Here is a 19,129-nt window from a genome sequence, read left to right as displayed (position 1 = left end):
GCTATGAACATTGGGGTACAAGTGGCCTATCTTTTCACTACATCTGTATCTTTGGGGTAAATATCCAGGAGTGCAATTGCAGGTTCATAGGGTAGCTCTATTTTTAATTTCTTAAGGAATCTCCACACTATTTTCCAAAGTGACTGCACCAACTTCCTTTCCCATGAGCAGTGTAAGAAGGTTTCCTTTTTTCCACATCTCCTCCAACACTTGTTTCCCATCTTGTTGGTTTTGGCCATTCTAACCGGTGTAGGGTGGTATCTCAATGTGGTTTTAATTTGAATCTTCCTGATGGCTAGTAATGATGAACATTTTTTCATGTGTCTGTTAGCCATTTGTATGTCTTCTTTGGAGAGTGTCTGTTCATTTCTTCTGTCCATTTTTTGACATGACTATCTGATTTGTGTGTGTTGAATTTGAGGAGTTCTTCATAGATCTTGGATATCAGCCCTTTATCTGTAGTGTCATTTGTGAATATCTTCTCCCATTCTGTGGGTTGCCTCTTTATTTTGACTGTATCCTTTTCTGTGCAGAAGCTTTTGATCTTGATGGAGTCCCGAAAGTTCACTTTCCCTTTTGTTTCCTTTGCCTTTGAAGACATGTCTTGAATGAAGTTGCCGTAGCTGATGTTGAAGAGGTTTCTGCTTATGATTTCCTCTAGGATTTTGATAGATTCCTGCCTCACATTGAGGACTTTCATCCATTTTGAATTTATCTTTGTGTATGGTGTAAGAGAATGGTCAAGTTTCATTCTTCTACTAATAGCTGTCCAATTTTCCTAGCAACATTTATTGAAGAGACTGTCTTTTTTCCACTGTATATTTTCCCCTGCTTTGTTGAAGATTATTTGACCATAGAGTTGAGGGTCCATGTCTGGGCTCACTACTCTGTTCCATTGGTCAATGTGTCTGTTTTTGTGCCAGTACCATGCTGTCTTGTAGCGTTGTAGTAAAGCTTGAGATCAGGCAATGTGATGCCCCCAGCTTTGTTTTTCCTTTTCAACATTTCCTTAGAAATTTGGGGTCCTTTCTGATTCCATATAAATTTTAGGATTGTTTGTTCCAGCTCTTTTAAAATTCCTGGTGGAGGGGCGCCTGGGTGGCTCAGTGGGTTAAGCCACTGCCTTCGGCTCAGGTCATGATCTCAGGGTCCTGGGATCGAGTCCCGAATCGGGCTCTCTGCTCGGCAGGGAGTCTGCTTCCCTCTCTCTCTCTCTCTGCCTGCCTCTCCATCTGCTTGTGATTTCTCTCTGTCAAATAAATAAATAAAATCTTTAAAAAAAAATTCCTGGTGGAATTTTGATGGGGAAGGCATTGAAAGTATAGATTGCTCTAGGCAGTACAGATATTTTTAAAATGTTTATTCTTCCAATCCATTAGCATGGACTACTTTTCCATCTTTTTGTGTCTTCAATTTCTTTCATGAGTTTTCTGTAGTTCTCGAGTACAGATCCTTTACCTCTTTGGTTAGATTTATTCCCAGGTACCTTATGGTTCTTGGTGCTATAGTAAATGGAATCTATTCTCTCATTTCCTTTTCTATATTTTTATTGTTAGTGTATAAGAAAGCAAATGATTTCTGTACATTGATTTGGTATCCTGCCACATTACTGAATTGCTGTGTGAGTTCTAGTAGTTTGGGGATGGAATCTTTGGCTTTTCCATATAAAGTATCTGGACGTCATCTGTGAAGAGAGAGTTTGACTTCTTCATTGCCAGTTTGAATACCTTTTATCTCTTTTTGTTGTCTGATTGCTGTTGCTAGGATTTCTAGTGCTATATTGAATAAGAGTAGTGAGAGTGCGCATCCTTGTGTGTGCCTGATCTCAAAGGGAAGGCTGTTAGCTTTTCCCAATTGAAAATGATATTCACTGTTGGTTTTTCATAGATGGATTTTATAAAGTTGAGGAATGTTGCCTCTATCCCTATACTTTGAAGTGTTTTAATCAGGAACTGATGCTGTATCTTGTCAAATGATTTTCTGCACCAGTTGAGAGGACCATGTGGTTCTTCTCTCTTCTCTTATTGATTTGTTCTATCACATTGCTTGATATGCAAATGTTGAACCACCTTTGTATCACATGGATAAATCCCACCTGGTCATGGTGGATAATCTTTTTAATTTACTGTTGGATCCAATTAGCTAGACTCTTGTTGAGAATCCTGGCATCCATCTTCATCAAGGATATTGGTCTGAAATTTGTCTTTGCTTGGTTTGGGAAGCAGGATAATTCTGGCCTCATAGAAAGAGTCTGGAAGTTTTCCTTCTGTTTCCATTTTTTGAAAGAGCTTAAGGAGAATAGGTATTATTTCTTCTTTGAATGTTTGGTGGAATTCTCCAAGAATCCATCAGGTCCTGGGCTCTCATTTTTTGGGAAGTTTTTGATAACTGCTTCAATTTTGTTACTAGATATTGGTCTATTCAGGTTGTCAGTTTCTTCCTGATTCAGTTTTGGAAGTTTATAGCTTTCTAGGAACGCATCCATTTCATCTAGGTTGCTTAACTTATTGACATATAACTGTTGATAATAATTTCTGATGATTGTTCTATTTCCTAATTTGTAGCTGTGATCTCTCTCCTTTCATTCATAATTTTATTGATTTGGGTATTATTTCTTCTTTTGGAAGTTTGGCCAGTGGTTTATTGATCTTATTGATTCTTTAAAAAAAAAAACAGTGTCTAGTTTCATAGCTTCTAGTTTCATTGATGTGTTCTACTGTATCTCTAGTTTCTACCTCATTGGTGTCTGTTCTAATCTTGATTATTCCCCTTCTTGTGCATGGGTTGGCTTGATTTGTTGATTTTCCATTTCTTTAACGTGTAAAGAGGGCTGGTGTATTCTGGATTTTTCAGTTTTTTTTTTTTTTTTTTTTTTTTTTTTTTTTCCTAAGGAGTCTTGAATGGCTATCTATTTCTCCCTTAGGACCAACTTTGCTGTATCCCATAGGTTTTGGACCAATGTGTCTTCATTCTCATTGGCTTCCATGAATTGTTTAAGTTCTTCTTTGATTTCCTGGTTGATCCAAACATTCTTAAGCAGGGTGATCTTTAGCTTCCAAATGTTTGAATTCCTTCCAAGCTTTTCCTTGTAGTTGAGTTCCAGTTTCAAAGCATTGTGGTCTGAGAATATGCAGGGAACAATCTTTTGGTATTGGTTGAGCCCTGATTTGTGACCCAGTATGTTGTCTATTCTGGAAAAAGTTCCATATGCGCTCGAGAAGAATGAGTATTCTGTTGTTTGAGGGAGGAATGTTCTGTATATATCTGTGAGGTCCATCTGGTCCAATGTGTCATTCAATACTCTTGTTTCTTTATTGATTTTCTGCTTGGATAATCTGTCTATTATTGAGAGTGGTGTGTTGAGATCCCATACTATTAATGTATTCATATCAATATGACTCCTTATCTTGATTAATAGTTGTCTTACGTAGTTAGCTGCTCCCATATTGGGAGCATAAAATATTTACAATTGTTAGATCTTTTTGGTGGATAGACCCTTTAAGAATGATATAGTGTCCTTCTTTATCTCTGTCTACATTATTTAGCCTAAAATCTCTTTATCTGATATGACAATCACTGCTCAAGCTTTCTTTTGAGGCCCATTGGCATGGAAGATGTTTCTCCATCCCTTCACTTTCAGTCTGGATATATATTTAGGTTCCAAATTGGTCTCTTGTAAATAGCACATCGATGGTCCTATCATTTTATCCAGTCTGCAACTCTGTGACATTTTATGTGAGCATTTAGGCCATTCACATTGAGACTGATTATTGAAAGGTATGTTTTTCTTGACATTATGTTGCTTGTGAAGTCCTTGTTTCTATAGATTGTTTCTGTAAACAATCTATTTCACTCTTGGGTTCTTTCTTCTTTTATTGAACTCCTCCCCCAAACCCCCTAATATTTCTTGTAATGCTGGCTTGGTGGTCACATACTCCTTTAAACCTTGCTGGTCTTGGAATTTCTTTATCTCTCCATCCATTTTGAATGTTCACCTTGCTGGATAAAGTATTCTTAGCTGCATGTTCTTCTTATTTAGTGCCCTGAATTCATCTTTCCAGACCTTTCTGGCTTTCCAGGTTTCTGTGGACAGGTCTGACATTATTATGATGGACCTTTCTCTGTACCTAAGGAATCTCTTCCTCCTAGCTTCCCTCTGAAGCTCTTGTCTAAAATTATGATTCATCAGTCTCACAATCAAGTGCCTTGAGGTCCTTCTAGATTTACTGATCTTGATGGAGTGTTCTGTCTGCCTCTAAGACATGAATACTGTTTCCATTCCCTAACTGAGAAAATTTTCACTCCGAATTTGTTCAGCTATATCTTCTAGTTGTCTCTCTTTCCAATAATTCTGACATTGGAATGTTTCATGGCATCATTTATTTTCCTAATTCTGTTTTCATGGCTTCTAAGCTATTTCTTTCATGCCTCCTCCTGTTCCCTTTTCTCCATCAGTTTGTTCTCTAGATCACTAATTCTATCTTTTGCTTTGGTTACCCTAGCTGGTAGTGAATTTAGATTAGATTGGATCTCACTAATAGCACTTTAAATTTCTTCGCAGGTGACTTTCACTTCTTCCCTAATTCAATTCCATGTTGATACTAATGGTTTTCTCCAACCTAGCCTTGTCTGGATAATTGTTACCCTGAATTCCCTTTCGGACATACTGTTTATGTTTATACCCAATAGCTCTGATGGACAGGGCACAGTCTCTGTCTTTTTCCTCTGTTGGGTGTTCTTCCTCCTAGTCGTTTTGCTGAGAGGTGGTTGAGGGGATGTATAGCTGAATATAAAAATTATGATCCAGGCAAGGTGTACCCTGGAACACTTCAGAGCAATTAGAAGTCACCACCAAAAAGATATAAAAAATAAAAGAGAGAGAGAGAAAAAAAAGAGCAAAAACAAATACACAGAAACACTGACAGAAGAAAAAGATGGGAGGGTGGTTATAAATCCTCAATGTGGGAGAGGAAGGTTATTTTGATTCTTCCTGGGTGTGTCTTGATATTTTGTTAAAGGACTCAACTTTCCAGAGATAAGGGGAGATTAAAACTGGTTTATATATAGGGGTAGTATTGATTAGGGAAAGAGGATTACCTTGAAGCTTATATCTATATGTATATTAAAAAATAGAAAAGAAAAAGGAAACACAGGTATATGTATGAAAAAAGTTCTAGTTAAAGGTTATTATGGAATTTGTTGTATTGAACCTCTCGTTGTAATGGTAAATAGGTTAAGAAAATTGAAAAGAATGAGAATAGTGAGAAAAATATATGTTGTGTCTATGAAATATACAGCTTTGGGGGCAATGCTGGGGGTTTAATATCTTCTTTTCCCCTGATGTTCGGGTTTTATGGGGACCCTTTGGTGGTTGAGATCTCATTTTTTTGGCTTGTTTTCTGGGGAAGGACCTGCTGCATTGTTTTTCAGTCAGTTTTGCTTGGGTTGAGTCCTCCTCCCCCTGTCAAGGGGCTGGGCTCTGTGGAAACCGATCTTTTAGCCTTTTGTTCTCTGAATGTTTTTGTTCTTTGGTGGCCTTTTTCAGCTTTTCAGAGGTTTAGTGGAAAGCAAAGTGCACACAGACCTCCATCTCAGAGAGAAGCCTCAGTCTGCTACCCCCTGGGTGGTCCAGAACACACAGACTCCCTCTTTGCAAATTCCACTGAACCGTGCAGCCTCCCACAGGCAGTGCATTTCCTCAGCCACCATCTCAGGGTCACCTGAAGTGCCCACTTGTCTCTACACCCAAGTGTCACTAAAACTGTGAGTGGTATTGGTTCAGGGGGGCTGCTTCTGGTGGCTGCCTTTGCCAGGACTGCTGTCTGGGGCCCAGACCTCGCAGTTGCACAGGTCACCACTGAGGGATCCCGACCAGAGATTGTGCTGACTCATTCAGGCCTGGGCTGGGAGCATACAGACCCACAGCCAGTCCTAGAGATCACTGGCTAGCACCCGAACAGAGCTTTTTCAGGCACTGGTGGGGAGTGGGCCAGACCCTGGTATCATAGTGCTCACAAGAAGGTGAAAGGCTGTAGTTCTAGAGAGCACAGGCTGGCATCCACACCAGACTCCCTATTGCTGGGGCGGGAGTGCACCCAGCCAAGTGGTGATAAAGCCCCACAACTCCAGGGGCTCAGGGACCAGGAACTGGAGGCTCCACTGCACTCTCTCCAGCATGAGTGGGTGCCTGCAGTGACCACCCTTGGTCCATGGCTTAGACCGTGCCCATGACCGCCCGATTCTATCAGTTGCCCTTTAAGATCTTTTGCTCTTTTTGAGTGCTTTTAACCAGACTCCAAGTTAACAGCTGGTTCCCAATCACAGGACACTCTCATATTGGGGGTATTACTTTCCAGTGGGTCACTTCTGGTGGCTTCCTCCCCTTCTGTTTATTCTGCAATATCAGTCCAAGCATTCCCACTCTGCTTTACCTCTCCACTGGTGTCTTCTGCCCCTGTAGAGATCCAGAAGTGTATAATCCCACATATCAGGCTAATTTCATAGGTGTTCAGAGTGTTCTGGTAGATAATTAGCTCACTTTAGGGGACTGGTTAAAACAGGATCTCCTACTTCTCTGTTATCTTTTAAATAAAGCTGCTAATTCTCTTATATGACTACTAGAAACATTTTAGAGGTTCTTCATTCCAAAAGGCCAGAACGTTGCTGTGTTTTCCTTCAGGAAGGAGATGGATATTTATTGTAATCATAGATGTAAAGCAGTAGGCAAGTTAAGATGATGTTTGCTTGGCTGAATATAATTTATGCCAGGTCCGTGGTGAAGGTCAATATAAAGGGTTTTAAGGAACTACACTGCAATTATAGCTAATTGTTACCACTGGATAAAAAGAGGGTGGTCCTATCTTTTCTAAATTTTATGGAATTGTTATATTGAATGAGTATATAAGCAGAAAAAGAAACTAACTGCATCAGTTTCATGGTAACTTGAAGATGAATACTAGATGCACGTGTGGAAACAAGGAGCAAAAGATCTGAAAACAAAGTGAAAGAATTATTTTAAAGGAAATAATTTTATGATGTCCAGGTAAATGAATGAGCAAAAATTATGCTAAGTAGAGAAAACAACCATGGTTAATTCAACTTGCTTTCAAAGTGATTAGAGGCATGCCAAATTGAATTCTGACTCTCCAAAATTCTTACCTGCTTCATTTGTGCGGATCATTCGAGACGGGGTGCTTGGATCTCCAGTCCCAATTGGATTGGTGGCCACCACTCTAAATTCATATTCCACCCAAGGGTTAAGGTCCACTGCCATAGCTGACTCCATGTCCCCCGTTATAATTTCTGGGACTATGGAGGAGAAAGAGATTTCATGGCATTAGGAGGACTCAGAAATAGTTACAAATGGCAATCAAGGGTATCATAGATACTAACAGAATCAGCAGGTCCAATAATAAGGAATAATGCATGGTCATTGTGTCACCTCTGGTCTCATTAGTAAAATGAAAATCAATCTTCAGGAAATAAGCACTTGCACATGTTAAAGATTGTTGTAGTTGATTAGAATTCTTTCATCTCATCTTAATACATAAATTGCTATAACAAAACTTGCCATTATGTACACTAAAATCATTTTGTCAACCCCTCAGCCTCAAATAAGAAGGCAGCTAAGTGTTACAATTTAAGCAAACAGTTCTCAAATTTCTAGGGAATTTTCTTGAGCAGTTTGCCCCTTGCAGTTCTGGCAAACATGCTTGGCCACTTGGCAGTTCAAAGCAGTGGATTAAGAATACATCTCTTTAATTAAAAAAAAAAAAAAATCCAGTTTGTGCATTCTAAGTGGAAGCTCTGCAGCTTTTCTTGGAGGTGACTTCTGTACAATATTTTAATTTTATTAAGGCATAAAATTGTCGATACAATTATCACAGAGTAAAATACTTGTTACATAGTATACATATTCTAATTGAGACTGATTTTCTTGTTCACTCATCTCTGCTGTCTAGGAAATATTTCTGGAAGAACATTTGCTACAGGGGTGATAATAGGGAAAAGGGAGAACATTTCTTATGATGTGCAAAGATCCTCCAGATCTATATCAGTCTTAGATTTTTGTTTAAGCATGGTAAGATGGGGGAGGATTTTGATTTGAGGACTCAGTGCAGTTTTACTATGACAAGATGGAGTTAAATGCATTTGGATTTTACATGAAAATTTATTTTGAAACATGTCAAGAGAATGTTACCAACTAATCAGTCCATGAAAGGTAAATGATCAGAGCATAGGCAGTGTGGGCTGCCTGACAAATCTCATAGCACCAAAAAGCTGATTTTTTTTTTTTTTTTCGAACAGTGAAATGAGACTTGGGGCAATAGTCTGTCTCTCCCTGCTGCACTGGCAACTGAGCAATATCCTTGGAGTCTAAGAGATAGAGGGAGAAAGGCTACCACCCAGTCTATAGCTTGGTGAAATGCTGAGTTGTGCTTGCCAAACATAAATGTAGAAGAGTTCCCCAGACACTTAGCCCTCTCTAGCCCCTAACCTACATTTTACCATCAATACTTGTTTTGGTCCACCAAAGAAGTACCTCACTGCAGGGGTGCCTGGGTGGCTCAGTGGGTTAAGGATCTGCCTTCAGCTCGGGTCATGATCTCAGGGTCCCGGGATTGAGCCCCAAATCGGGCTCTCTGCTCGGCAGGGAGCCTGCTTCCTCCTGACTCTCTGCCTGCCTCTCTGCCTACTTGTGATCTCTCTCTCTGACAAATAAATAAATAAAATCTTAAAAAAAAAAAAAAAGAAGTACCTCACTGCTTAATTTACATCTGTTTGTCAGTTACCTCAAGCAACATCAGACATCTAGGTCATCCCTCAACCCTTTTATTCCAATCCTGATTGAATTCTGCACATCTCCTTTTCTGCCCTAGTTCCCATCCTTCCCTACTCTGTGAAATCTTTTACTGTGACCTCTGGAATTCATTATCCAATATTATCAAAATCCCCTGTATCCTATTTTCTTCCTGAACTTTCTTCCAGTCTTATCAGTCTCTATTGCTGGTTTCTTTTCATCTTCCAGATGCACCCAGTTCTATTAACTCTTTGGTGATCGTATCTAGTCTCATAGTTTAAAATACCATCTGGAGGTCATGATACCAGTATTTTCAGGCATGAACTTCTTCCCTGGTCTCCAAACTCATTTTTCCAATGGCGCATTAGACATTTCTATTTAGATAGGGTTCTCAACCTTAAATTCCACCCCCTGTTTCTGAACTATTCCTTATTGGGTGGATGATAATTGTGTTCTTATGGATGTTATAGCCAAGATCTTGGGGTCATCATGGATCCCTTTCTTTTCCCTCTGTCTCAGTTCAACCCATAAGCAACTATAAAATTGATGATATCAAAATATGATTTCTTTACTTTATTTTGCAACAAAATTTCTTCAGAGAGTCCTCTATATTTTCTTTCATTCTCTCCTTTTTTTAAAAATTGAATTAATATACAGTGATATATTAGTTTTAGGTATACAATATAATTATTCAAAAATTTTAGGCATTACTCAGTACTCATCAAGATAAGTGTATTCTTGATTTACTTTATCTTTTTACTCTTCCCCCAACACAATTACTTCCCCTCTGGCAACCATCAATTTATTCTGAGTATTTAAGTGTCTGTTTTTTTAATCTCCTTTTTTATGTTTGTTTTGTTTTTTTAATTCCACATATAAGTGAAATCATATAGTCTTTGTCTTTCTCTGACTAACTTACTTTACTTAGCATTATACTCTCTAGGTCCATCCGTGTTGTTGTAAATAGCAAGATCTCATTCTTTCTTATGGCTTTTTTCTTCTATTGTTTATATGTAGCATATCTTCTTTATCCACTCATCTATTAATGGGCACTTTGGTTGCTTCCTTATCTTGCCTATTATAAATAATGCTGCAATAAATACATGTATCTTTTCAAATTAGTGTTTTATTTTCCTTTGGGTAGATAGCTAGCAGTGGAATTTCTCATTCATATGATGTTTCTATTTTTAATTTTTTGAGGAACCTCCATACTGTTTTCCACAGTGGCCAATGTATTCCAATGTATTCCTACCAACAGTACATAAAGCTTCATTTTTTCTACATCATTGCCAACCCTTGTTATTGCTTGTTTACTGGATACTAACCATTTTGACAGGTGTGTGTCTCCCTGTGGTTTTGATTTGTATTTCCCTGCATGATTAGTGATATTGAACATTTTTCCATGTGACTGTTGACCATCTGTATATCTTCTTAGGAAAAATGCCTATTCAAGTCCTTTGTCCATTTTATTTATTTATTTTTTTAAAGATTTTATTTATTTATTTGACAGACAGAGATCACAAGTAGGCAGACAGGCAGGCAGAGAGAGAGAGCAGAAGAAGCAGACTCCTTGATGAGCAGAGAGCCCAATGTGGGGCTCAATCCCAGGACCTTGAGATCATTACCTGAGCTGAAGGCAGAGGCTTTAACCCACTGAACCACCCATGTGCCCCAAGTCCTTTGCACATATTGAAATCAGACTATTTGGGGGTTTTTTGGTGTTGAGTTGTTCTTTATATATTTCGGGTATTGACTCCTTACCAGATAAATCATTTACAAATATCTTCTCCCATTTAGTAGATTGTATTTTTGTTTTGTAAATGTTTCCTTCACTGTGCAAAAGCTTTTTATTTTGGTGCAATCCCAATAGTCTAATTTTGCTATTGTTTTCCTTGCCTTTGGAGACAGATCTAGAAAAATGTTGCTGTGGCTGATGTCAAAAGAAATGACTGCTTATGTTTTCTTTTAGGAATTTTATTATTTCAAATCTCACATTTAGGCCTTTAATCTATTTTGAGTTTATTTTTGTATATAGTGTAAGAAAGTAGTGCAGTTTTAACCTTTTGCATATAGCTGCCTACTTTCTCCAGCACCACTTATTGAAGAGACTGTCTTTTCCCCATTGAATATTTTTGCCTCCTTTGTTGTAGAATAATTGACTTTATTTATTTTTGGGTTCTCTATTATGTTTGATTGTTCTATGTGTCTATTCCTACACCAATACCATGCTGTTTTACTACAGCTTTGCAGTATATATTGGAATCTAGGAATGTGATACCTCCAGCTTTGCTTTTTTTTCCCCTTCAAGATTGCTTTGGCTATTCAGGGTCTTGTTACATACAAATTTTAGTATTATTTGTTCTATTTCTGTGAAAAATGCTACTGATATTTTTGATAGGGATTACCTGAAGTCTGTAGATTGCTTTGGATATATGGACATTTTAACAAAATCTGTTCTTCCAATCCATGAGAAAGAATATCTTTTTATTTGTTTGGGTCATCTTTAATTTCTTTCATCAGTGTTTTATAGTTTTCAATGTATAGGTCTCTCACCTCCTTGGATATCTTTAATTCTAAGTATTTTATTAATTTTGATGTAACTATAAAGGGAATTATTTTCTTAATTTCTCTTTTTGCTACTTCGTTACAACACAGAAATGCAACAGTTTCTGTATATTAATTTTATGTCCTGTGACTTCATTGAATTAATTTATGGTTCTAGGTTGTTTGTTTATTTGTTTGTGGAGTCTTCATTGTTTTCTCTATATAATATCATGTCATCTGCAAATAGTGAGTTTTACTTCTGTCTTACCAATTTGGTTGGCTTTTGTTAATTTTTCTTGTCTGATTGCTGTGGCTAGGAATTCTAGTACTGTGATGAATAAAAGTGGTGGAAATGGACATCCTTGTCTTGGTTCCTGATCTTAGAGAAAGGCTTCCAGTTTTCATTATTAGGTATGATGTTAGTTGTGGGTTTTTCATACATGGGCTTTATTATGTTGAAGTGTGATCTTTCTAAATGTGCCTGTTGTGTTGTTACCATGAATGGATGTTGTGCTTTGTCAAAATTCTTTTCTGAGATGATCATAGGATTTTTATTCTTTCTCTTGTTAATGTGATATATATATCCCATTGCTTGATTTGTAAATATTGAACCACCTTACATCCCTGGGATGAAACCCACGTCATTGTGGTGAATGACCTCTTCTGTCTTGAACCCATTCTAGTGAGATCTTAGTTATCATTTTACGAAAGTTACTGTTGTCAAGACAACCAGTGACCTCTATGTTGCTAAGATTGAAGATTAATTCCCAAACCTCATCATACTTCATATATCAGTAACATTTGACACATTAATTATTTCCTCTTCCATGATTAATTTTATTCTTTCCTCTTCCAGGATATAACATTGTCTTGGCTTTCCAGGATATAACATTGTCTTGGCTTTCTTTTTTAATTAAATTACTAGTTATCCTCTGTATCCTTTGTATTTTTCCTCTTCTCCACAGTTTCTCACTATCAAAATGCTCCAAGTTCAATACTCCTATCTTCTCTTCTTTGCATTCATATCCTTGAGATGACATGCAGTCTTATTGTTTTAAATGAAATTTATATGGCAATAAATTTCCAATTTATATCTTTTTTCTAAGCCTCTCAAACTCCATCCTCATATATCCAGTTGCCTATCTGCTATCCTTAGAGGCCCCATCTCCAAATACAGTTACACTGGGAGTTAGATCTTCAACATAAAACATTTGGATACAATTTGCACACAATTCAATCCATATCAAGCAGGTTGCAATTTTAAATAGAGTCAGGATAAGCCTTATTAGGAACGCACATTTGAGTGAAGCTTTTAAAAGACATATGGATTTAGTTATGCCAATATCTAGGGGAAACTATGTCAGATAAAAGGAAAACTAGTACAAAGGTATTAGAAATATTATATGTAGGAACATTAGAAGATGACTGAGTCAGGAGAAAAGTGAGCTTTAGGGATAATGGTAGAAGATGACTTTGGAGAGAGACTGATAGGACAAAATCATATAGGACTTGGGCTTTCATCCTGAGAGAAATGGAGAGAAACTCACTAGAATTTTGATATTCTGTCTTAACTTTTAATACATTAGTTCCAATTATGTTGGAAATAGGAAGTAATTAACCCATTTAATGAGGTCATAAGGATGGGGCTCTTATCTGATAGAATTAGTGTCCTTTTAAGACGAGATACCAGAGGCATTCACTTCCTCTTTCTCTGCCACAAGATGACACAGTGAGAAGGCTGATACTGCAAGCCAGAAGGAGAGTTCTCACTAGGAATTAAATCCTATTGGCTAGCACCTAGATTTTGGGATCCCCAGCCTCTAGAACTATAAGAAAAATTTCTCTTATTTAAGCCACCAAGTTTACAGTATTTTGTAATGGCAGCCTGAACAGACTAATACACTGCCCCTACCATAATGCTTCTGATTCTCCTTATAATATTTCTTCAATTTTTTTCATTCACTACCTTCTAAGATACAATATAATTTACTTGTTTATTATGTTCCCTGTTTTTGTTTATCTTCATCTTTGAGAATACAATATCCACAAGAGTAGGGATTTTTGTTTTGTTTTGTTCACTCATATATCCTAGTGCCTAGAATACTGCCTGGAAGGTATTTGACAAATTTATATTGAATGAATGAAAGAGATGCTTAGATTGCCAGGTGTGATAAAAATAAGTACAGCTAATTTCTGTTTTAACCTTAACGGGGTTATTTCAGGCTTTATGTTAGAAAGGAAAATATGAACTCTAAAAAATGTCCTTCCTCCTAATGATATGAATATTTATATCTTCTTAGCAATAACTATAGGGTTTAAAATCTTTCTCCCTCACCCTATAACACCCATTCTTAAATCTAATCCCTCTTTAAAAATAAAAGTGAAAATATTCATAAATTCTAAATTCCTTGTTACTTGTAAGCACTATAAAACAATTGTAAAAAGTATACATTGAGGGGTGCCTGGGTAGCTCAGTCATTAAAGCATCTGCCTTTGGCTCAGGTCATGGTCCCGGGGTCCTGGGATCGAGCCCTGCATTGGGTTCTCTGCTTGGCGGGAAGCCTGCTTCTCCCTCTCCCACTCCCCCTGCCTTTGTTCCCTCTCTCGCTGTCTCTCTCTCTCTGTCAAATAAATAAATAAAATCTTAAAAATAAAAGTTTATGTTGAAGGTATTAATATTTTGGATGAAATAATATGCTATATGAAATACATTAAAAATAAACTTTAAAAAAATTAGCATTTGATTTCAAATGCAATATTATGGAAATGAAAGATAGTGGAAAATGTATACTAAAATAAGTATTTTTAAAATCTTACAAGTATCTTATTATAAATATATTTTTTTCTGGAAGTATGGGGACAAGTTGGTTTCAAATAAAACATTCTTCAGTGAGAACACACTGTGACTAAAAAATAGTGGATGACCGCATATTGATTCAGGGTGGGAAACCTGTTAGAATGCCTTTCCTTGTAGAGGAATTGCATCCTAGAATTTAATTGAACAATTGACTGTAAACTAAAGAAGCCTGTCTTGTTACAAATTTAATCAACCAATCAGTAGAAAATATATCCACAGATAGGAAACATATCCACAGAAAGAATAGTTAAGAAATATGTTTGAATTAAGTAAACAATGACCAATCAATTCTATGATTTTAGGTGATTTTGTTATTCTTAAGCAGACACAATGAAATACTAAGTCAGCTAATAGTATTCAATAATATAAAGAATAAAGTCAAGTTTCCAAATCAAAAGCAATTTGTTTGAACAGCAAAGGGGTCTATAAGTGAAATTATCTATTTTTTATGGCTCTTTTCATGCTTTCTTCAAAATGAATAAATAAGTCACATTCACAGTCATCTGACTTGAGTCCGAGTTTTGAACTGGCAATATTAATAAATTAATCCCAGTTATCATCACATAGAAGGTACAGATGCAACTCATTACTTTATTTGTCAAAAATAAGTTATTCACCATTTTTTGTATTTATGGTGGTATATAAAGGAACTGTAAGTAATTTTTAAATACTAGCTTATGAACTCCATTAACATTATCATAGTTCAAACCCCAAACCAATTTTTTCTTTCTAATAGATATTTCTGCATTAGAGCTTGCCTCTTTTGAAATTCATTTAGGTGAAGAAAAGCTATGAAAACAAAGGCCCACTGCCCCAAGGGAATTGTGGCTTTAGAGGGACTTTTTTTCCTCATCACAGGCATGAAAAAAGTTGTGGTTGAATTTAGCTAGGAGCTTAAACTATTTAAAACTTTTACTTAAGAGCAGGCAAAAGTTGAGTACTGCTCCTTGGCCTGCTTTCCTACAGGATGGCATGCTAGACTTTGAGGAACAAGCGACCCCATTAGATGCCCTCAAAGACAAGTAAAATTAATCATATAAAGAAATATATTTCCCAGAAATCTATATTTCCTTATAAATATAATAAAGCATAGATTTCTTAATAAGTACCTGCTGAACTGAATTTAAAAAGAACTCTCAAAAATGTCCCAACATTCAAATTAAATTAGAAAAATGAGAATACAACTTTATAGTAGGCACTTCTAAAACAAATAAACCCCCCAAATAACACTTGAGTCCAAATGCCTAAGCCACACGCACACACACACACTTTCGCTCTCTTTCATTTTATCTTGTGCCAAAAATTCCTACAGTTGACGTGTGTGTGTGTATACACACACACAAATACACACACATTAATCTTTCTATGTATCAAGCAATAAAAGGTAGAAACAAGTGAATCAAGACGTGAGAAATCAAGATATAAGAGTAACTAGAAAACTATGGTTCTAATAGGAGGAAGATTCGATGTTCTGGATTGCCAGGCCATGTGTTATGGTAAGAAGGCCAAGAACATGGTCATGGGATGAGTGAGGAACACACATATATGTACTGCAATGTGCCCACAAGGAAAATGTCCCAAGAATTGTGGGCAGAATGGCAAAAGTGGAGATAGCTGTAGGCAGGAAAATGGACTTGGTGAGTGTACAACACCAGATCTAAAAGTCAATCCATTTCCTCGTTACAAAGCAAGAGGTTTGGGCTGTCACACAAAGGAAAAGATAAAAGCATTGGGGCAGAGGTTGCAAGTATTCTTAATAAGCCTGTTTGTGTGACTTGACTTTGTGATCTTTCCAGAATTATCTATTGAACTTAGAGATTCCCCCAATTTCTTGGATCTGCAGAAAAATCACAAGATTAACATGGAGCCAGAAGTGAGGCTAACACCCACAATTAATCATATTACAAATTAATATGTATACACAAATAGGACACTTTAGTGATAATCAAAATAAAGTTTATAAATTAATAGGAACCTAATTTTTAAAAAAACTAAATTGTATTTTGTATGCAGATGAATATATTTCCTGTTACTCAAATTGTAAAATTTTACACAAAAATAAATTTGTTTAAATTTCATTTAAAATAGATAATTCCACTTCTATAACATTATGTTTAGTGAGGTTCATGATTACTGCACTCAGAAATTTTACTGATTTCATATTTCCCTTCTAAACAAATAAATCAGTTTTATATTTAGATAGTAAATAAAATCTCAAATCTTTAGGATGGACAATTGCTTCTGAAGATTACATTTTATAGATATTACATAGTTTTAAATACCAACATGTTAAATAGGTGTCTAATAGCTATCAAGTAGACATCTTAGAAGTAGACATCAAAATGCTGCATTGCATTGTTTTACATAATATAATGTGTTAAATCTTCTTTTTATAAATTAAACAAATGTATGACTATAAATAGACAGCACAAGGAAGTGGAGTAATGGAAAAATTCTGTACCTGATTATCTTGGTGGTTACTTGAGTCTATGCAATAAAATTTCATAAAATTTTATGGAATGACATACTAAAATTGCATATAAACAAACAAATATAAATGATGTGATCTCTTCTTAGGAATTCTTAGGAATTGAGAGAAGAAAGCAAGATAGGTTTTTTTTTTTTTTTTTTTGAGACAGTGTGAGTACATGGTAGGGTATGAAGTAATGAGAGAGAGAATCTTAGGCAGGCTCCACACCCAGCAGGGAGCCATGGAGGGCTCTATCTCAGACCCTGCGATTATGATCTGAACCTAAAATCAAGAGTGGGACACTTAATTTACTGAGCCACCCAGACACCCAGAAAGAAAAATATCTTTATAAAAAAAGGTAAATAGTGGTTAATATTGTAATAAATAACAAAGTTTCCAGAATCCAAAGTGATCCTACTGAGATTGCTAGCAAATATAGCTCATGACATAGGAAGGTATTCTGGTTGCCTCTGATGTTGCATTAGAGCTTCTTACTTGTTTTTACTGTTTGCCAGCCCAGGGAGAATGGGCTTCGAGCCTGCAGGTTGTAGGAGGAGATTGGGCTGTGGTTGTCAGCCGCTGGGCTCCAGGACAGTGTGGCTGTGTTTTCTGTGATTTCCTCAACAATCACTATCCCTGGTGGGCCTGGGGGACCTATAGGAGAAAGGGTATGGATAAAGTTAAGTACAAGCCATGATGAGGAGCCATAAGAAATTGCATTTCCAATAAAGATCCCATCAAACTATCTTAGTGAAATACATATTTAGTGATGGAAATGGACATTAGAAAGAGATAGGGTGCAAGGCAGTTTCCATGATTTCTGCTGGTAACTTAATTATAGATATGATTTTTTTCTAAAACTTTGTGCTTGGGGCAACTACAAATTAGCATGATATTTTTTAGGAAAAGAAAAAGAAATAATAACAAACACACACAAGAATATGAATGTCAATATCAACTATGACTGTTGACATCAACCATAGTTTACAGCAGCAACAATAGAGAGTGATAAACAATGGTATCAGTTACAAAAAAGATCCCATCATTACTAAAAAGCTCTACGTTGTGGGTTTAATTTTTATTTTCAGAAAATCTGCAATGTACAAATACTGTGATGTGACTATCAAGTAGCTTAAAGTTTAACAAGGGAAATATGAAGAGCTCTGAAATAATGATAGTTCAGGCCAAGTAAGGGTATATTGTAGAAGTGAGGCATGGAAAAATTTTGTGGGGAGCTAAAAGAAAGTGTGGTTTTGATGGTAATGATGACAATGATGGGTTTTGGTGGGCATGGGAGAGTGATGAATCAGATATTATTTTCCTTATGCTTGTGAAAAATTGGTATAGAATAGCAATAATCTATGAGCATGTAGACTCTAGCTTTAAAAAACAACTGTGATCTGATGAAGAAATATACTTTTGTATTATAACCCTTAAAATAGTGATATTTAATAACAGTCAAAGATATGTAGAGTGTTCACATTTTAGAGGCTGGAAAGCATGTCAATATTCTTATTAACATTCTTCTGTTCTCTAATATAGACCATTCAGGGTGCAAAGATGCTTTTATTTTCAATGAAAACAAACAAAAAACCCTCTTAAGTATTTTAAGTTGTTTCTGAATTAGTCTACCAGCATCATTCTGGCTTCATTTAACTCCTTAATCCACCTTGATACCATTGTCATTCACACCATTTGCATCTTTGCTACAAACTGAGACCAAATTATAAATTCTTAAATCTGAATGGACTAAGTTAACTACTTTCTCTGGCTCTGGTCCTGGCTTTCTAGTCTAACTTTGCTAAGTCAAATGTGGTGATTGCAAAGTCTCATCATGAGGGGCTGAGATAGACTGTAAGCAGCTAAGAAATGGTGGAAGGCTAGAGAAATTGAGGCAGATGGTAAAAACCTCTGGGTAGAGAATTTCAACAAGGAAGGAGCAAGGGGATGGAGAAATAATTTTAAAAGCCTCATGAAGCCAATGGCATTTTTAGGAAAGGAGAAGTGAACATTTTTATCAATTGAGCCCATTCAGATTTAGGAATTTTTAAAATTTGGTTTGACTTATCATCAAAGATGCCAATGGTGTGAATGGCCATGGTGTCAAGGTTGACTAGGGAGTCAAGTAAAACCAGAAAGGTGCTGATAGACGAGAATAAAATAAGGAATCAAGGAAAGTGTGATGGGAAGATACAAGAATTGCAACATGTGAAGAGAAAATTGCAGTTTGTGATTTAAGTGTAGGGTACTTTTAAGTGATAATTTGTGTTTATTTGGAGTGAAATGGGGAATATGATTGCTAAAGTTGACAAGGTCAAGGACTTATGGAAGAATATGTTTAATTTATTTTCAGTATGAATGTTTAAAGCATTAAGACAGTGGCTAAGGATGAGGTGAAGTAAATAAACGAGATGCAGGAGCTGAAGAAGATGTCTGAGTTGTTAGACTGTGGTGACAC

The 19,129-nt window shown here is 36.4% G+C and overlaps 1 protein-coding gene across 2 annotated transcripts in view; it reads right to left on the bottom strand.

Moving 5' to 3' along the window:
- Positions 1-19,129, bottom strand: part of CNTN5 (contactin 5) — a 1,359,165-nt gene that overhangs the window by 75,114 nt on the left and 1,264,922 nt on the right. For both annotated transcript variants that reach the window (XM_045080322.1, XM_045080321.1), the window contains 2 exons: positions 17,167-17,325; positions 7,159-7,308 (listed from right to left, as the gene is read on the bottom strand). In XM_045080322.1, the coding sequence (XP_044936257.1) occupies positions 7,159-7,308; positions 17,167-17,325 (309 nt within the window). The remainder of the gene's footprint in view (positions 1-7,158; positions 7,309-17,166; positions 17,326-19,129) is intronic.

Source organism: Mustela putorius, unplaced genomic scaffold (genome assembly GCF_011764305.1).
Source record: "Mustela putorius furo isolate JIRA1106 unplaced genomic scaffold, ASM1176430v1.1 tig00000460_pilon_pilon_pilon, whole genome shotgun sequence".
Taxonomy (NCBI): Eukaryota; Metazoa; Chordata; class Mammalia; order Carnivora; family Mustelidae; genus Mustela; species Mustela putorius.
The sequence above is the reverse complement of the archived record's forward strand: the minus strand, read 5'-3'. Positions and strand labels throughout refer to the sequence as shown.